Source organism: Phyllostomus hastatus, unplaced genomic scaffold (assembly GCF_019186645.2).
Source record: "Phyllostomus hastatus isolate PE091 unplaced genomic scaffold, TTU_PhHast_1.1 phas_contig_283, whole genome shotgun sequence".
NCBI classification, from domain to species: Eukaryota; Metazoa; Chordata; class Mammalia; order Chiroptera; family Phyllostomidae; genus Phyllostomus; species Phyllostomus hastatus.
The window spans coordinates 9,645,396-9,660,730 of record NW_025333833.1 but is presented as its reverse complement, the minus strand read 5'-3'; the positions used below and the strand labels follow the sequence as shown (position 1 = coordinate 9,660,730).

General features: G+C 42.6%; 1 protein-coding gene across 1 annotated transcript in view; it reads left to right on the top strand.

Annotated features, from left to right (window-relative positions):
* The first annotated feature begins 7,601 nt into the window (after positions 1 to 7,601).
* ACBD6 (acyl-CoA binding domain containing 6) overlaps positions 7,602 to 15,335 on the top strand; it is a 130,376-nt gene continuing 122,642 nt past the window's right edge. The window contains exons 1-2 of the mRNA XM_045838780.1: positions 7,602 to 8,381; positions 14,610 to 14,674. Coding sequence (XP_045694736.1) covers positions 8,160 to 8,381; positions 14,610 to 14,674 — 287 coding nt within the window. The 5' untranslated portion in view covers positions 7,602 to 8,159. The remainder of the gene's footprint in view (positions 8,382 to 14,609; positions 14,675 to 15,335) is intronic.

Here is a 15,335-nt window from a genome sequence, read left to right as displayed (position 1 = left end):
AGCCTGTCCGATATCTTGGAGATGATTTAGAGATTCCACCGAAGGACAGAGATCGAGGAGATTCTCAAGATGGACAGTGGCGTGAAGACCAGAGAGAGTGAGCAAAGCTTATGCGTGTGAGGAGTGTATTTGTTTCTGGAACAAAGGGCCACAAACTGGGCGGCTTAAAACAGCAGACATGTATTATCTCAGTTCTGGAGGCTACGCGTGTGAAATCAAAGTGTCAGTAGCCGCAGGCTCCCTCTGAAAGCTGGAGGAGAGAATCCTTCGGTGCCTCCCACAGCTTCTGGTCCCTCGCTGGCAGGACCTGACCTCGCTTGGTTTGTAGCTTCATGACTCCACTGTCTGCCTTATTGTCACATGACATTCTCTCATGTGTCTCAGTCTTCACATGGCTGTCATTTGAGGAGACCAGTCATATGGAATTAGGGGGCAACATACTCCAGCATGACCTCATCTTAACTAATTACATCTGCAACAACACTTTTCCCAAATAAGGTCCCGTTTGGAACTGCTGGGGGTTAGGACTTCGACATTTCTTTTCAGTGGGAACACAGTTGAACCCATAAGAAGGAGCAGGCCCGTTCAGAGAAGAGTTGGTGGTTCAGTTTAGCAAGAAAATTGGGTGTGGCAGGGCATGGTGGGAGGCTGGCAACTAAAATAATGGGGAGCAAAACTACAGACTTGTTAGTTTAATGGGGAAAAGGTCTGTGCGTCTCTCGTTCCAGCCCAGAAGCTCAGAATTTTCTTGCCATTGGTCAAAGAAAAATAGAGAACTACCATGCAAGTGAACCAGTAATGTCTTCTCTATCTAGTCATGATTCCTTATTTTATTAACTCGATGGTATTTATTGAGCACCACGTGCCAGGAACCATCCCAGGCAGTGGGGATTCGGTGGCAAACAAAACGCACCTGACTGCTGCCCTCCTGGGGAAACAGCTCCAAGCGTGGTCTCACTAGTCTTCAGCCATGACCTTCCTCATCAACACGTGACAATGTTGAGAAGGAATTCCAGAGTAGAGAAATGTAAAACCAACAGGTGGCAAAATGGAAAACAAGACAGGAAATCATTTTAATGGCAGAAAGGAAGGAATCACACATGGGTGGCAAGCCTGTGCAAAGCTCTCTGTGTGTCAAGACCGGTGCCCTTGACATACCATAAGGTATCGGGTAACTGACTCCTCCTGACTGCTAAGGTATGCTCGTCATCCCCATAATGAAAACAGAAAACCCTCGACTGACCCTGCCGGAAGGTGACAACATAACAACACACTGCCTGGGACTCAGCCAGCAGCTGACGTTCAGGAGGCGCAGGGGGAAAGACACCGCTACGTCTCCCATGCATTAGGGATAATTGGACCGTGCCTGGACAAGCACAATGAGTTGGAAGCAAGCCTTCAACTCTAATCTGGCAGCACACTTGTTGATAAATTGCAAAATGTCTCCTGGTTTCCATGGCAAAGAGGACGATGTTGCTGACACGTGACTCAGTGCCATTATGTTCCCTCCAGTTAATATTTTCCATAAACTACAGATGGTCTCTGAGTCGGCTGCTATTTGCAGAAATGATGGTCTAGTCCTGTAACACATTGTGCAGAATCCGCTCTCAGAGGAGTAATGTGCAGCAGGCGGCTCAGCTCTTACCATTCAGCAAGTGACCCTACCTTGGCAGGGAGTTTCCCGTCAAATAATATCATCCATTTTCAGAAAGACTAGGGAGGGAGGGAGGAAAAAAAGAGTAAGATAATGAACGTCCTTACAGATGTTCACAGACAGCCTGCTTTTCTCTTTCCAGGAACACAGTGGACTGCATCTCTCTGCCCTTTTTAAGGTTAGGCATGACCACGTGATTTACTTTGGCTGATAAAACGCGGGCAGAAGTGACGTACGTCACTCCCGAGACAAAGCTTTAAGAGCCAGGACACAGTCTGCTATGTTCACTGTTGCTTTAGAAATCGTGGAAACAGGTACCGAGACCGGTTCTGTCGGCGTGGGCGCCCGATGACCCTGATAAACCAAGGGACAGAGCGTGGGTGAAGTAAACGATTTGTGGTGTTAAGCCATTGAAATCTGGGGGTTTTTTGGTTACTGACATAACCTGTCCTGTTGTGACCAACATCAGCAATAAATTCTTTTTTAAAAATCATTTTTTATTGTTGTTTGAATACAGTTGTCTTCATTTTCCCACCACCACTTTCTCCTCCCCACCCACCCCCACCTCCCACCCTCCATCCTTCCCCCTTTGGCTTTGTCCATGGGTCCTTTATACATGTCCGTCAAGCAGTGAGTTCTTGATGTCAACTCCTCAATGTTGATGTGGCAGAATTCTCAGATGGGTGAATGGCGCCCCCTAAAGGGGACTGGTCCTTTCAGGTGTGCGCCTGCCTGGGTGGATGTGTCAGGGAGGCCAAGGTTGGCCTTGGGCTAGATTGTCCAGGCTTTATAGTGGGGAGATGCTAGAATATATTTATTTTCACTACTCAGCTCTAATATATGCCTTGGCTATAACCATGAAATACTTCAGAATGATAAAGGTTAATATAATTTTTTTCTGGTCAAATATTCAACACTATTATGAAGAATAAAGAAAAGGGGTAAAGGGTTATTATGAAAAACAAAGGGATAAGGGAAAAAGAAAGAAAGCCGAGTCAGCCAAATGCTATTTTAATAGATGGGTTGTAGCCACTGAGTTAATATTGTTTGTTAATTTATAAATAATCAAAAGAATAAACAAAAACAACCAACAACAATCCAAAGGGGGTAATGCCGGCCATTCAAAGCAAAGTTTATCTCGATCCACATCGTATGACCTCTATTTCTTACTGTGACAGTTAGGAAAATGAGTGGATAGGCCGAACAGTTTTTTAAGACAAGACTTAGCATAGCCTGTTTTCCTCTTCATTTTTTAGGTCTTGGGTTCCAAGTCTAAAGAAGAAACAGAACTAGGGTTTTGCTGCTGTTTAAAATAAAGATATAATTGCCTAAACAATTGTTCCATCCACTGTGTCAGACTACGTGCAAAGTCTGTGTCCTTCCTGAACAGAAAGTCCCCAAGGCCCAAGATAACCCCGCAAGCCGGTCACCCTGACGGAAAACTAGCCTGGCTCTATTTCGCCATCATGTGGTCAATGTGTGTATTGCGCTTCCACCGGGCTGGTGCCCAACAAGATGGACATCTGGAATCTCCAACTACCCAGAGAAGTGACTCAATCCCACAGGACACATGTTTCATATAAAGAAATTATATCTTACAGAGGAACAATGTGTTAGTTATGTTTTTATTTTCTGGCTCCTTTGTTCTTCAACCCAGTAACTATACCCCAAAGTTACAGAGATGGGTGAAAACATTTTTAGTTTTATACTTTAAAAGTTCAAACATCCTTAAATATCTTGACTTCTAATGCACATGGAGATAATTCATTTTAGCTTCTTCCAATGGACTAATAGCTCCCTTTCCATTTAATGAGTTCTGAGCGCAGTGTGTTTCAGCAGATATAAAAGGCCCAGACTGCTTAGAAGCCTGGGGTGTTGCATGCCCTTGGTCACTCACTTAGAGGTGAGGCCCAATGCAAATCACTTAATGTTGAAAGGGCCTCTTATGGAAAAAATAACGGGGCTCACCTGACTTTTATGGGGAAGATATCCAGCTTAAAAAAAAACACACAACTACCATTATTTCACTTCAGGGAGCCTCACAAGATTTAGCACTTAATTTTTTTGCCTTATTTTTCTAATTGTTTTATGAGTCCTAATATTATCTCTCCAAGTAAAATTTAAGTTACAGGATGGCAAGGATGATATCAGCTTCCCCAGCCTGTGTACTTTTTACTAGAATACATTGCCTGAAAGGTTATTAAGGCAACATTTAATATTTCATTTTAAGTTAACTTTTAGCAAGTCAAAATAACAATATGAAATTTAATAAATACATTTACTAATAAAGAATATTCACTAAACTCCATGAATGTACTAGCTACTATATTGACAATGACCACCAACATGTCCCAAGTGGGGGACAGAAGTCAGCCAGCACAAGCACTTAACTGAGCCCACTGAGTGTCTGTGTCTGTACTGCCTTGTGGTCCAGATTCATCAAACCCCATGGAACCTCTTCAAGAGCAATATCTAAGAGTATGCTGGGAATTTATTATTTAACGCTGTTTTGCTTTGTGGCATAGGATTTTCCCTTATAATTGTATCCATGTAATGATACATAGCATTACATAAGACTCTACTATAAAGTTCGTTTCTAAACCCACAAGCCCATCCCCCAGAAGTTTCTGTTCTTCGTGTTAGAGGAAGCTGCCCATTGTCAAACAGCCTCTGCTGAGGTGGTCTCAAATTAATCACGTTTTTCCCTTAATTTTTAGTAGAAAATATCTAACTACCCCTGAGAACTGAGGATGTGATTTTGTAAAATTAAATTTTGCTCATGATACAGATTTCACAGAGACTCCAAGTTCAGGAATCTGATTTTCCCGTTGTGATTCTTCCCCACTCCCCACCGGCCCTGCCATTTTATTTTCTTGCACTTAGTATAACTGCTGGTTATTTTATTTGAAAGTGGCCAGATGATCTTTAAGATTATGCAAATTAGAGAATTCAGTCTAATACCTCTCTCTACCTGCTTATCTGTCTATATTCGAGAGTCTCACTAATGTGCTTAAAGCATTGGATTAAAGGGCACGGGTTTCCTGGAAGATCATGTCCTAGATAAATATGGTCCATTTGACTCAGTGACATAAAAATAAGCCACTGGCCTATAAGAACGCTATTCTCTTAATATTTGCAAAAATAATGCAGTCTTTGTTAAGGAAGTTTTTTCCTCTTAGGAATAGGTTAACATATATTCCAATTTTTAGTTTATGCTGGGTAAGAGAGAAAAACAGCTAACTACATTCCTGCTGTTTGCTTATTGAATTTTATTTATTAAGTGAAAACAAGCAACATTGCTTGCTATTTTTACACCACTGTGCTTTTGACCACACCACTTCTCCCCAGTGTGCCTTTTCCGCATCACTTGCAATATTCTATTGCCCTAATCCATGTTCTCCTTGTAAGTCCTTAAAGCAGTCATTTTCAGCTCATGTGCCACTGTGGCACACGGGTGTGCTGCAAGAATTTTTAAAACATGCACTGACCTCTTTTCCCTTAAATTGCCAAACAAAAAATGGTAACAGCCAACACAACAATAGCTGTCCAGTGTGAATGAATCAAAATTACATCTATTTTTTTTTGTCAGGCCAGCAAAAAATGTAACAAGTTTTTTGGTGTGCCACAGTACTTTAGTCATTAGTTTACATGTGCTGTGAGATGAAAAAGGTTGAAAATCAATGCCCGAAAGAACCATGCCTGTGTCTTTTACACGTTCACCCATTCATTTGTTCGATAAAGACTTGGCTGTGTGCCATGGCCAAGAAGAGGGTGGTTTGATATTTTATGGCTGGCAGAGTCATCTTGCTTTTGTCTGTGCTTAGGTAAACTTACGGAGCTCTCTGCCTTATCTTATTTCGTCATGTTTCAGAATGACCTTGTTTGAGTTTGGTATTTCATGAGATTATTTCTCTCTAGTAGGAGAATAACATGGCTTAGCTGTGAGTACCAGGGCAGCTTCTATGAGAGGTTTCTCTTCTTATTAGTTTCTCTGCTTAATAGCTTCTCTTATCAGCCTCTCTACCTTGCTTCCCTGCTCATTAGCTGCGCTTAACCATTAGCTGCTGATTTCCTATGACCAATGTAGAAATCACTCAGCCTACCTAAAGTGGTAAGAATTAAGTCCCCTAAACAGTAGGGGATTCAATAAGTTATCATTTTTTAATTGCAAAAAAAATTATTGTTGACATTAATACAGATGTCCCCATTTTCCCCACCTTTGCCCGCCTTCACCTATTTCCCACCCCCCACCCCTTCCCTCTGGTGGGCACCACACTGTTGCCCTACCTAGGAGTTACGTATGTGTATGTTCTTTGGCTAATCTCTTCACCCTCTTTCAATGACGAGCATTTGCTCATCAGTCATCCCTAGCCTGGATGGTGAGTGCCCTGAGAGAAGGGGCTAGGAGTGGCACATCTGGACACCGTTAACATCCAAGTCCAATGGCCACCAGACTTGCAAACTTCCTGAGCAGACAAAACCAGTTTAGTCCTACATGAAAAGTGAATTTAGCTTGTTTTGCAAGGCAAATGAGGCTAACCTGACCTGGGTTACTTTTACTTACGCCTCTTCAAGGCGTAAGTAAAACTTTTTATTTCCCCCCCAAATTGAAATGAGGTAGCCACTGACCAATTCTCTTCCATCTAAGAAAATTCTAATACTAGGACCAATCACTGTGACAAACAGTCATGGCCTCCACACTGCATAAGCAGCTTTATAATATACTTCCGAGTCTCATTCCATGTTTGAGAGCTCTGAGTTTGCCAAACTTTTTGGTGTGTGCATAGTAAACATTTACTATTAATAAGTGATTTATTGGTTTAACTTGTTTTTTTAATGAATTTTGACACCACTCAAGCAATGTTTGTTGAATCCTGATCCAAACGTTCTCATCTTCCTGTCTTTTCTCATTATTCTCTCAATCTGTCTACCCTTCTCCCCTGCCCACCTGTCTAAAGCTTAACCCCAGAGGGTCAATAACCATTCTTTAGAGCACTTTCTTTGTGCCATTTAATGGCGCGTATTACAGTGTTTTGGGTACTAAAGGGATTAGTTTTTTAAAAAACAACACTTAGGACACATTATTCATTAACTATTAAAATCATGTTATAGCTTTTGCTTTTTTAAGTTCCTTTAGGACTGAACTATAGCTTCTTTTCGGTTTCACTTTAGTGTCTGGAAAGCGCGGTGGCATAGGCTGATGACCTTGGAAGGAAACTCTTGCTGAGGACCAGGGACTAGGGTCCTGCTGAGAGTTCGGGGTTCGAAGGCTGCCAAGCAAGGCACAGAGAAGAGTTGACTTGACCAATCAATCACAGAGTTTGGGCCGGTGAAGGTCCCATCTCCCAGCTTTTTAATATTATTCGACTTAGAGCCTGTTGGCTGAGCATAAGTGAAATCGGGAGGCTTTGGCTAGAAATAACAGATATTTTTGCAAGAGTCTTAAACATACAGCTGGGCAAAAGAAGAAAAAAGAGCTGAGAGTTCTTACGGTAAAGAGTACATTTTTGAGATGAATCAGTCCTGTATTCTTAGCCTCTGAATTGGTTTTGGATAGTTAATCCTCTAGATGACTGGTGATCTGGGCAGGTTAACATTCTTTTGTTTGCCCTTCAGGAGGTATCAGAAGTTTACTGAAAGTTTAATGTATACCCAGGCATTTTCGTAGGGCTGGAAAGTTTCCCAAGTTTGTTTGTGGGCTAGTTAAAAACAAGAACAGAATCACTTCCTCACAACTCAATCTACTTGATTTTAGTAATTTAGTAATCGACTAGAGTGACTCAATTTTATTTTTTCACCCCAAACTCTCAAAATAGTTGCAGGGATCCCAGGCCTCTTGGGGGGAACCTCCCGGCACAAAATCGGGGAGGTGGGCGCGCAGGCGGAACCTTAGTTCTCACCTTTGTTTCCCGCGACTCCACTGCTAAGGCTACACTACCAAAGCGAAGGCCTCCTTCCTCTACCCGGTGGCCTGTTCCGGGGACGGTTCCGGAGTTTGTCACTACCAATTGCAGCTAAACGATTAAGGGACACCCCAGCAAGAGAGCGGAATCTCTCCAGCACCAGTCTCCCCAACACGGTCCCACAAGTGCCCCGAACGTGGGACCGCGCACGTGATCCCCAGCGGCGCAGAGCGTAAACCGGGCACGCGCTCGGGCGCGCACGCGGCGCGCCCCCGTCCCCCGCCCCTGCCGCACGCAGTCCCCTCCTCAGGACCACCTGGCTGCGCTGCTCCCAGGCCATCCGGACCCTACAGTTAGACCCTGGAAGGCGGAGGAGAATCCGTGGACAGCGGAGAGCCGCGACGGGTAGCGGAGACTGCCTCGTACGCCCCGGAAGAGAAGGGGAGGAAGGCGGAGTTAGGGGAGGGAGCGCGGAATAAGTGAGCTGGGATCCGACCCCTACCCAGATTCGAACCAGGGTCGTCGGCCAGGCCCCCTTGAGCAGGGTACACCCTACCCGAAGAGGACGGAGCGACACCGAGGTTCGCACTGGGCGAGGACACATGGCCTCTCCATTCCTGTCCGCGGGGACCACCACGGGCGACAGCGGCGGAGAGCTGAGCTCGGGGGACGACTCCGGAGACGTGGAATCGCTGCAGAGCCCCGAGACCGAGGCGTCCCGGAGCCTTACCGAGCTGTTTGAGAAGGCTGCAGCGCACCTCCAGGGCTTGATTCACGTGGCCAGCCGGGAGCAGCTCCTCTACCTGTACGCCAGGTACAAGCAGGTAAAGTCACAGGGAAGGGGTGGAGGCCGGGGAGCGACAGAAGGCCTTCTCTTTTCCAACAAAAGCTAATAGTAAAGGTGCTTCGTAAAAGGCTAGTCGTGAAGTGTGTGCGGGTTGTTTCGTTTGTTTTTTCATCATCCCTTAAAGGTTAGCATCGGTACCGACGCGGAAAGGACCTGCTATCCTAGGAGTGATGTTTATTTAGCTGGACGTTGAATGACAGTTCTATTTTCTCTGACTTGCTCAGTGACCTTGCACTTACGCTTTTACCAGTTTTAGAACCTTTACAAAATGAAGATGGCAAAAAGATTTGTCATTAACCCTTGCCAAAGGGTCATATGCATGTAATATTTAAAAAAAAATTTTTGAGATCCAAGGGAATGATATGATTGTAATAAAACGGTGATGCAATGCAAAATAAAGTATTATTACTTTTATTATTGTGATTTTTTTAAAAGCCTTACAGTACCTTAAGGTTTAAATATGCTTCTGTCTGTTGGATACAATTATAAAAATTCTAGAGCCCCTCACCACCAAATGAAATAATGCCCTTCTCTATGGAAAAGGAAAGGGATTCCCAAAGAGAGTAGATACTTGTTGAAGGTCAAACAGATAAATCAGTCAGAATTAGAACTAGCTTGTACCTCCCAACTTTAAGGCTCTGAACTTTACTCGGAAGTATGGAAGTAAAAATGATAATAATGTCATATTAGACATATTTAACTTGTCATTGGAAGAGTCATTGGGTTAAATACTAGAAGGAAAAAATAAGTGCTTTATCAAAATCAACAAATATCAACAGCATCTTTTAGGTGTAGAACACTTGGGCGTTAGGCCTGCAGGGAACGCACAGAAGCGAGAGCATCGTGATACTTGCCTTCAGGAGACTGACAGAGTCACCCGAGGAGTCTAGTTTTGGGCACTTGAACATGTATGTGCTGAGAAGAGCTGTCAGTTCAGGGACACTCCAGCTCTCTAGAACACAGGAAGCAATGAAGTGCTGGATAATAACCCATTTTACTTTATTACATTTTTAAAAACTTTCCTTTTGCCTCTTGGTATCTATGTTCCCCTGTATTCTCTGTCTTTAAAAAAAAAGTTGTGGGGTCCCTCTGAATTCTTCAGCTGAATGTACAGAACAGAGATGAACCTTTTTTGGAAGATTGATGAGTCTCAGTTAAATTGACCTGAAAGATACAGTTGTAGATACAAATCATAGTGTTAACATTTGAATGAAAATTGCCCCTAAATTGACCTTGGAATTTGCTTTCTTTGCGAAGTTCTGGATGTCTATTTTCTCTTTGGTCACTTACTGTGTCATGCTAACATTAAAATGAGACTCTTGATTATTTAACAAAAATTTAGCATTGTGCTAGGACCTGTAGCACGTCTGGCTGATGATTCTCTGGGAAGTATGATTAATCTTCTCCAAATTCCCTAGAGAACACTCTTTCCAGCACGTTTGTTTGTTATTGATATTAGCGTCATCATTATTAAAGGTCTGACTTTTAAGTCATCAGTGAACTGCAGTCACCGATCAACCGCTGTCTTGGCTCTACTCACTTCATCCAGATGGTCTGGGAGAGCCGTGTCCCTCGCTGGTTCAAGAACTTGACGGCAGGGCGTCCAGAGGTACTCTGTATCTGGAGAATAAAATTCTTCATTATTAGAGATTAAGATTATGCTCACTTAGATACAGCATCAGATCAGTTGTCATCAGCATCTTCTAGATACCTTATTTTTAACAAAATTCCAAGATAGTATTAAAAATAGCATCCTTGATAGAATGCCCAGTGTAATTCCTGCATGATGGGTCACAGTTTCTCATAAAATAATTTCATTTGTATTCAGTCTAGCACCCTATTTATTTATTTATTTATTTATTTTTGGCTGAGTGAGGTAAGGTTGTCAGCAGAAAGCTGATAAAAACAAGCTAAGTTATAAGCCTTTTTTTTCTCAGGCAGAGCCCTAAACTTACCTAATTGCTTTGTTAGTCTCAGATAAGCTTAAGGCTCCAAAATCATCTAGTGAAATTTCAAAAAGATCAGACCAGTTAACAGCTCCCCTCTCCTGCTTCACTAGCCTGCATTCTCCCAGCAAAAGACAACTAATTGACACCTACGAAACAATAGGACAGTAAACATTTCAGACCCCTTTTGGCTTCATTGTATACGGAGCCTTCAGCACTAGTGCCAGTTAGACTACTCCTGCCCTTCTACTTTACCCTGGGTACACTGGATTTACTGGCATTTGCCATTGACAGCTGTTGTTGGAATACTCTATTTCAAGGGCACTGGATATATATCATATGCAATATATATCAAAGAAAACAGAATGTGAATGCTCTGTTAAAGTGGCACATTTTATAACTCTGCTTTATAGCTCATGATCCGTTATCTAGTGATTTGGAAACTGTTCCTCATGATGTCCTGAATTCCTACAGTTTTATTTTCTCAGTCTTCTCCGGATCCAGAACTGTTCTTTGATTTGGGAATACAAAAAGCTCTGTGTGGGTTGGGATACAGGTCAGCTGCTGGCCTTTTATTTTCGGCTCCCATGGTGGTCTGGAGGTAGGTGAGCTGGGACTGGTAGGGTGCTCTGCTCCGTGGGATCACCCAGGGGCTCGGTCTTTTTCCGTCTGGTAGCTCAGCCATCCCTCGAGGCAGCAGTTCTCAAATTAGGGTCTGTGGCCCGCAGGGAGTGTCTGGACTTTCTCAGGGGATCTGTAAGGTCAAACTGTTTTCATAACAACACTGAGACGCCACTTGCCTTTTTCCTGTGCTGTCATGTTGGATAAAACTGCGGATGTGCCAGCACTAATCGAGGCACTGGCATTAAGTGTACTAGTAGGCCTGTTTCTTTGCCACCGTGCACTCAGTGTAAAAAGGCCAGTGTCACTTAAAAGTGTCTTCGCTGAAGAAGCAAAAATTTCTGATTCTATGAAATATAAACACCTGAGTACAAGTCCCTTCAGTGCTGTGTGTGACAAAACGGGGCACACACAGGGTGTGTCTGCTGCGCATGGAATGATTTGGCTATTTCGGGGAAAATCACGTCTGTAATTTTTTGAGTTCCAAGCTGAGCTATCTACTTTTATTTTATTAAACATCATTTTCACTTTATAGAACAACTCACAGATAAACTATGCTTATTCAGATTTGAGTATTTAGTGGAAAGTTTCTTGAAAATGAATGAAGTGAGCGCATCACTTGAAGGAAAGCAGCTGATAGCATGTGGTGCTGATGCTAACATCTGAGCTTCAGGTGAAAATTAGGAGTTTGGAAAATCTGCCACGTGAGCTTGACAGCTTCCTAATGCTTCATAATTTTTACTTTTTTGATGAGATGGGTGGTGATTTTAATGATTGTCAACTTTCGCTGTTTGGAACGTGTCAGCGTTTGGAAGGTCTGCATACCTCGGTAACCGTGTTTCCCAAACACTGCATGGATAGTACTTCAGTTTATGTTTGGGTGAAACCCTTGTAAAGTATAAGTCAGACCAGTGGATTTTAGTGTAACTGTGTGAAAAATTCATTGATGACTTCAGATTCCAGATTGCAAGTAACCTTAAAGAAACTGCCACGAATTGGATTTTGGTGTGGTATCAACAAAGAATATCCACAATTGTCTGAAGATGCTACTGAAGTCCCCCTTTCTTTTCTAACATCAGATCTGTGTGGAGCTCTCGTGTTCTTCATACACTTCAGCCGAAGCAATGTATCGCAGTAGATCGAATGCAGGAGTAGATTCCTGAGAACATACTAAGGCAGACATTAAAGAGCTTTGCAAAATGTGAAACAACATCACTTTTTTCACTAATGCTTATGTTGCTTTAGACTATATGATTACTTTATAAAATTGTTATTTATGTTAATATGTAATGAGTTTATTATTTTTAAATGAATTAACATATATTTTTAAAATGTCTTTTAATTTCTAATATGATAAAAGATGTAACCCACATAAACAAAACCTTTTGGGGCCCTCAGTTTCTAAAAGTGAAAAGGGACCATGAGACCAGAGAGCTGGTCCTCCTTCCGCGGCTAGAGTGGCTCACCGAGGCCACACGCGCGTTTGAGCCAGGGCACGGGGAAAGGGAAGGACGAGCCCCCCTTTCTTTTTAAGAAAGGTGTTTATAGCACCTTTACACACTTCGGGCCCCTGTTCCGGGGCAGAAGGTGCACGGCTGCGTGGAATGGTTGGCTGGGTGACCGTGCATCTGGCCGAGACTCCTATCACTGTTGGGGAAATGGAGACTAGGTGTTGGTATTTGTTTCTGCCACTGGCTGGTGTCTGGTTAAACAACAAAAGTAGTAATAACAGCTGTTTTTATGAAGTCTAAATAGTTCATCTTATTTCATATTTCTATCAGTGCAGTAGTTCAGGTGATTTTAGAGATGCCAGAACGGAAGACTAGGTTCTGTGTAACATGGAAAACGGAAAGTTATGGTAGAGGAATATTGGACTTTGGAGTCAGCAAGTCCTGGATTCAAGTCCTGACTGCTGATTAGGGTTCACTGTACCCTCCTCAGCTTCTCTGTACTCCTGTATAAATGGAGTTTGTGACAGCAGACCGAACGGGACTGCTGTGTGGCCCATTTGACACAGCACAGGTGGAGCTTTCGTGCCACCAGTGCAGCCGCTGCTCTGTCACCTCCCTGGTGCCCGTCCTTGCAGGGCTGCCCCTGTGTGAGTGTACACTTCAGTAACAACCAGCTCGATTATGACGGGTTGCTAAGCAAATGATAGAGATGATAATCGCTACAATTTTAGAGATGGATGAGATCATTGTGGACCGAAAGGGTGCTTAGAGTCTTGAGTAGGAGTTGTAGTATTTTGAAAAGCTGAGGGAAGAAGAGAGGCATTTCTGGTGAGGGGAATTACACTGAGCCAAACTCAGAATCAAAATCCCTAAGGCAGTGAGTAGACTAATCTGGCGAGCAAGCAGATCATCACTTTGACTTTAGCAAAATTCAAGTGTAGAAGAGGAATAGGAGGTAGTGAGTGGGAAGGTCCCCGAGAAGTGGATGGGGTCAGATTAGGGCATTTAGCATTAGGAAAAGTAGGTGTTTTACTGAATATGTGCCTAATACATTCATTCTATAGTCAACAAACATTTTTACTTCCTTAAGTTAGGCACTATATCAGGTAATGTGATTGAGTTAAGAATGGTTTCTTACAGCCCTGGCTGGTGTAGCACAGCGGATTGAGTGCATGCCTATGAACCAAGGGGTCGCTGGTTCAATTCCCAGTCAGGGCACATGCCTGGGTTGTAGGCCAGGTCCCCAGTAGGGGGCATGTGAGATGCAACCACACATTGATGTTTCTCTCCCTCTCTTTCTCCTTCCTTTCCCCTCTCTCTAAAAATAAATAAAATCTTAAAAAAAAAAAAAGAACGGTTTCTTACAGGCTGTATTCTAACAGAAAGATGAGACTTGACACAAAACACTCCAATGCAAAGTCAAGGTGACAAGTGCGATCACAGACGGAGTAACACGGAGTAAGCGCTAAGGGAGGCCCTCAGAGAGGGAGATTGCTTCTGGCGGTGGGAATCGCTGGACAGTGAATTCTGTGCGTGTATCAGTTTCATTTATGCTTCTTGACAATAAAGCTAATTACTGTACAGCTTAAGTGGATTAAAGATAAGCTTCGACCTCAATCAGGAAAAGATTACTATGGAATAGATAAAATGTATATTGTTGAAAAACCATTGAAATTTCTTGCACAGTTTCCAACATGTACATTTTTATTGATTAGTTTCAAATAGGGCACTTTAAAAATAGGGTTTTATTCTGGGACTTGGGAGAGATACAGTGCTGATAGTGTTATGAGCATCAGTGTAAATAAACTATTATGAATTATGATAAACTGTACTTTAAAGTTTATTGCATGTTTTAAAATTCTACAAGTGGTAATTAGGATTGCATAATCGATATTTATAACTTGCCATATATATAATTTGTTAATTTAGGAATGCAACTGTCTGTCACCCATATTTTTTAATGTATTGTAGTATTATATAATGTTTTATGCAGTAAGCAAAATCAGCCTGTATTTAAAGTTTGTTTTTGCATGTGCTTTTGCAAAGAATGTTAAATTTTGTTATTCTATGTAGATGCAAATATTTTCTAACCTGTAGCTTCTAAGTACACATAGTAAATTTGAAAATAAAAAGTTTCTCTGGTATTTCTTTGAAAAATAAGTTCTTGTTTTCTCCCCCTTCATTTAGGTCAAAGTTGGAAATTGCAATACTCCTAAACCAAGCTTCTTTGATTTTGAAGGAAAGCAAAAATGGTAAGAAATTCTTGGAATCTGTTGAGGTTGTTGGACATGGTTTAGGAGTTTGGGAATTAGAAAGGGGTGAGCAGATTAAAGAATTATTCGTAAAATAATCTCTCTGCTGTAGACTGCTCAGGGAGCTAATTGGGAGAGAGATTAAAAGAATCCGATTTCAGCCAAGTCTCCTGCAGAAAGCTTGTGCCGTGGTGTTGGTGAGTAAGTAGTTCACAACAGACACGCATTCCTCACGGAAGTGTAGCTGCTTGGCGTGACCACAGGGGCTGTCGCTGGCGACTTTCCCCTCCTGTCACACAGTCACCACCCTCTGGAGGGGTCTTTGGAAGAGGGCCAGGCGGCCGAGGAGGGAGAAGAGCAGGGTAAATGCCCATTTCTCCTCGCCTCGCCCCAGTTGTATCTCACCTCCAGAGCGCTCCTGTTCCTTACTGTCCCTCCCACCACAGTAAAGAAGTGCTGACTGTAACCTCTTGGACAGAAGGGAAAAAAAAACCATGCCAAGTTCACTTCTGTCCTGAAGACAAAAAGATTATACCCTCACATTATTATTTTTGTACTTATAATTCAGAGGTCCCTCTTATGAGTCCTTATTTCCTCTTACGTTGTCTAAATGTCCAAAGAGAAATTTCAGACAATAGGGTACCTTAGTTATAGCAGGAAG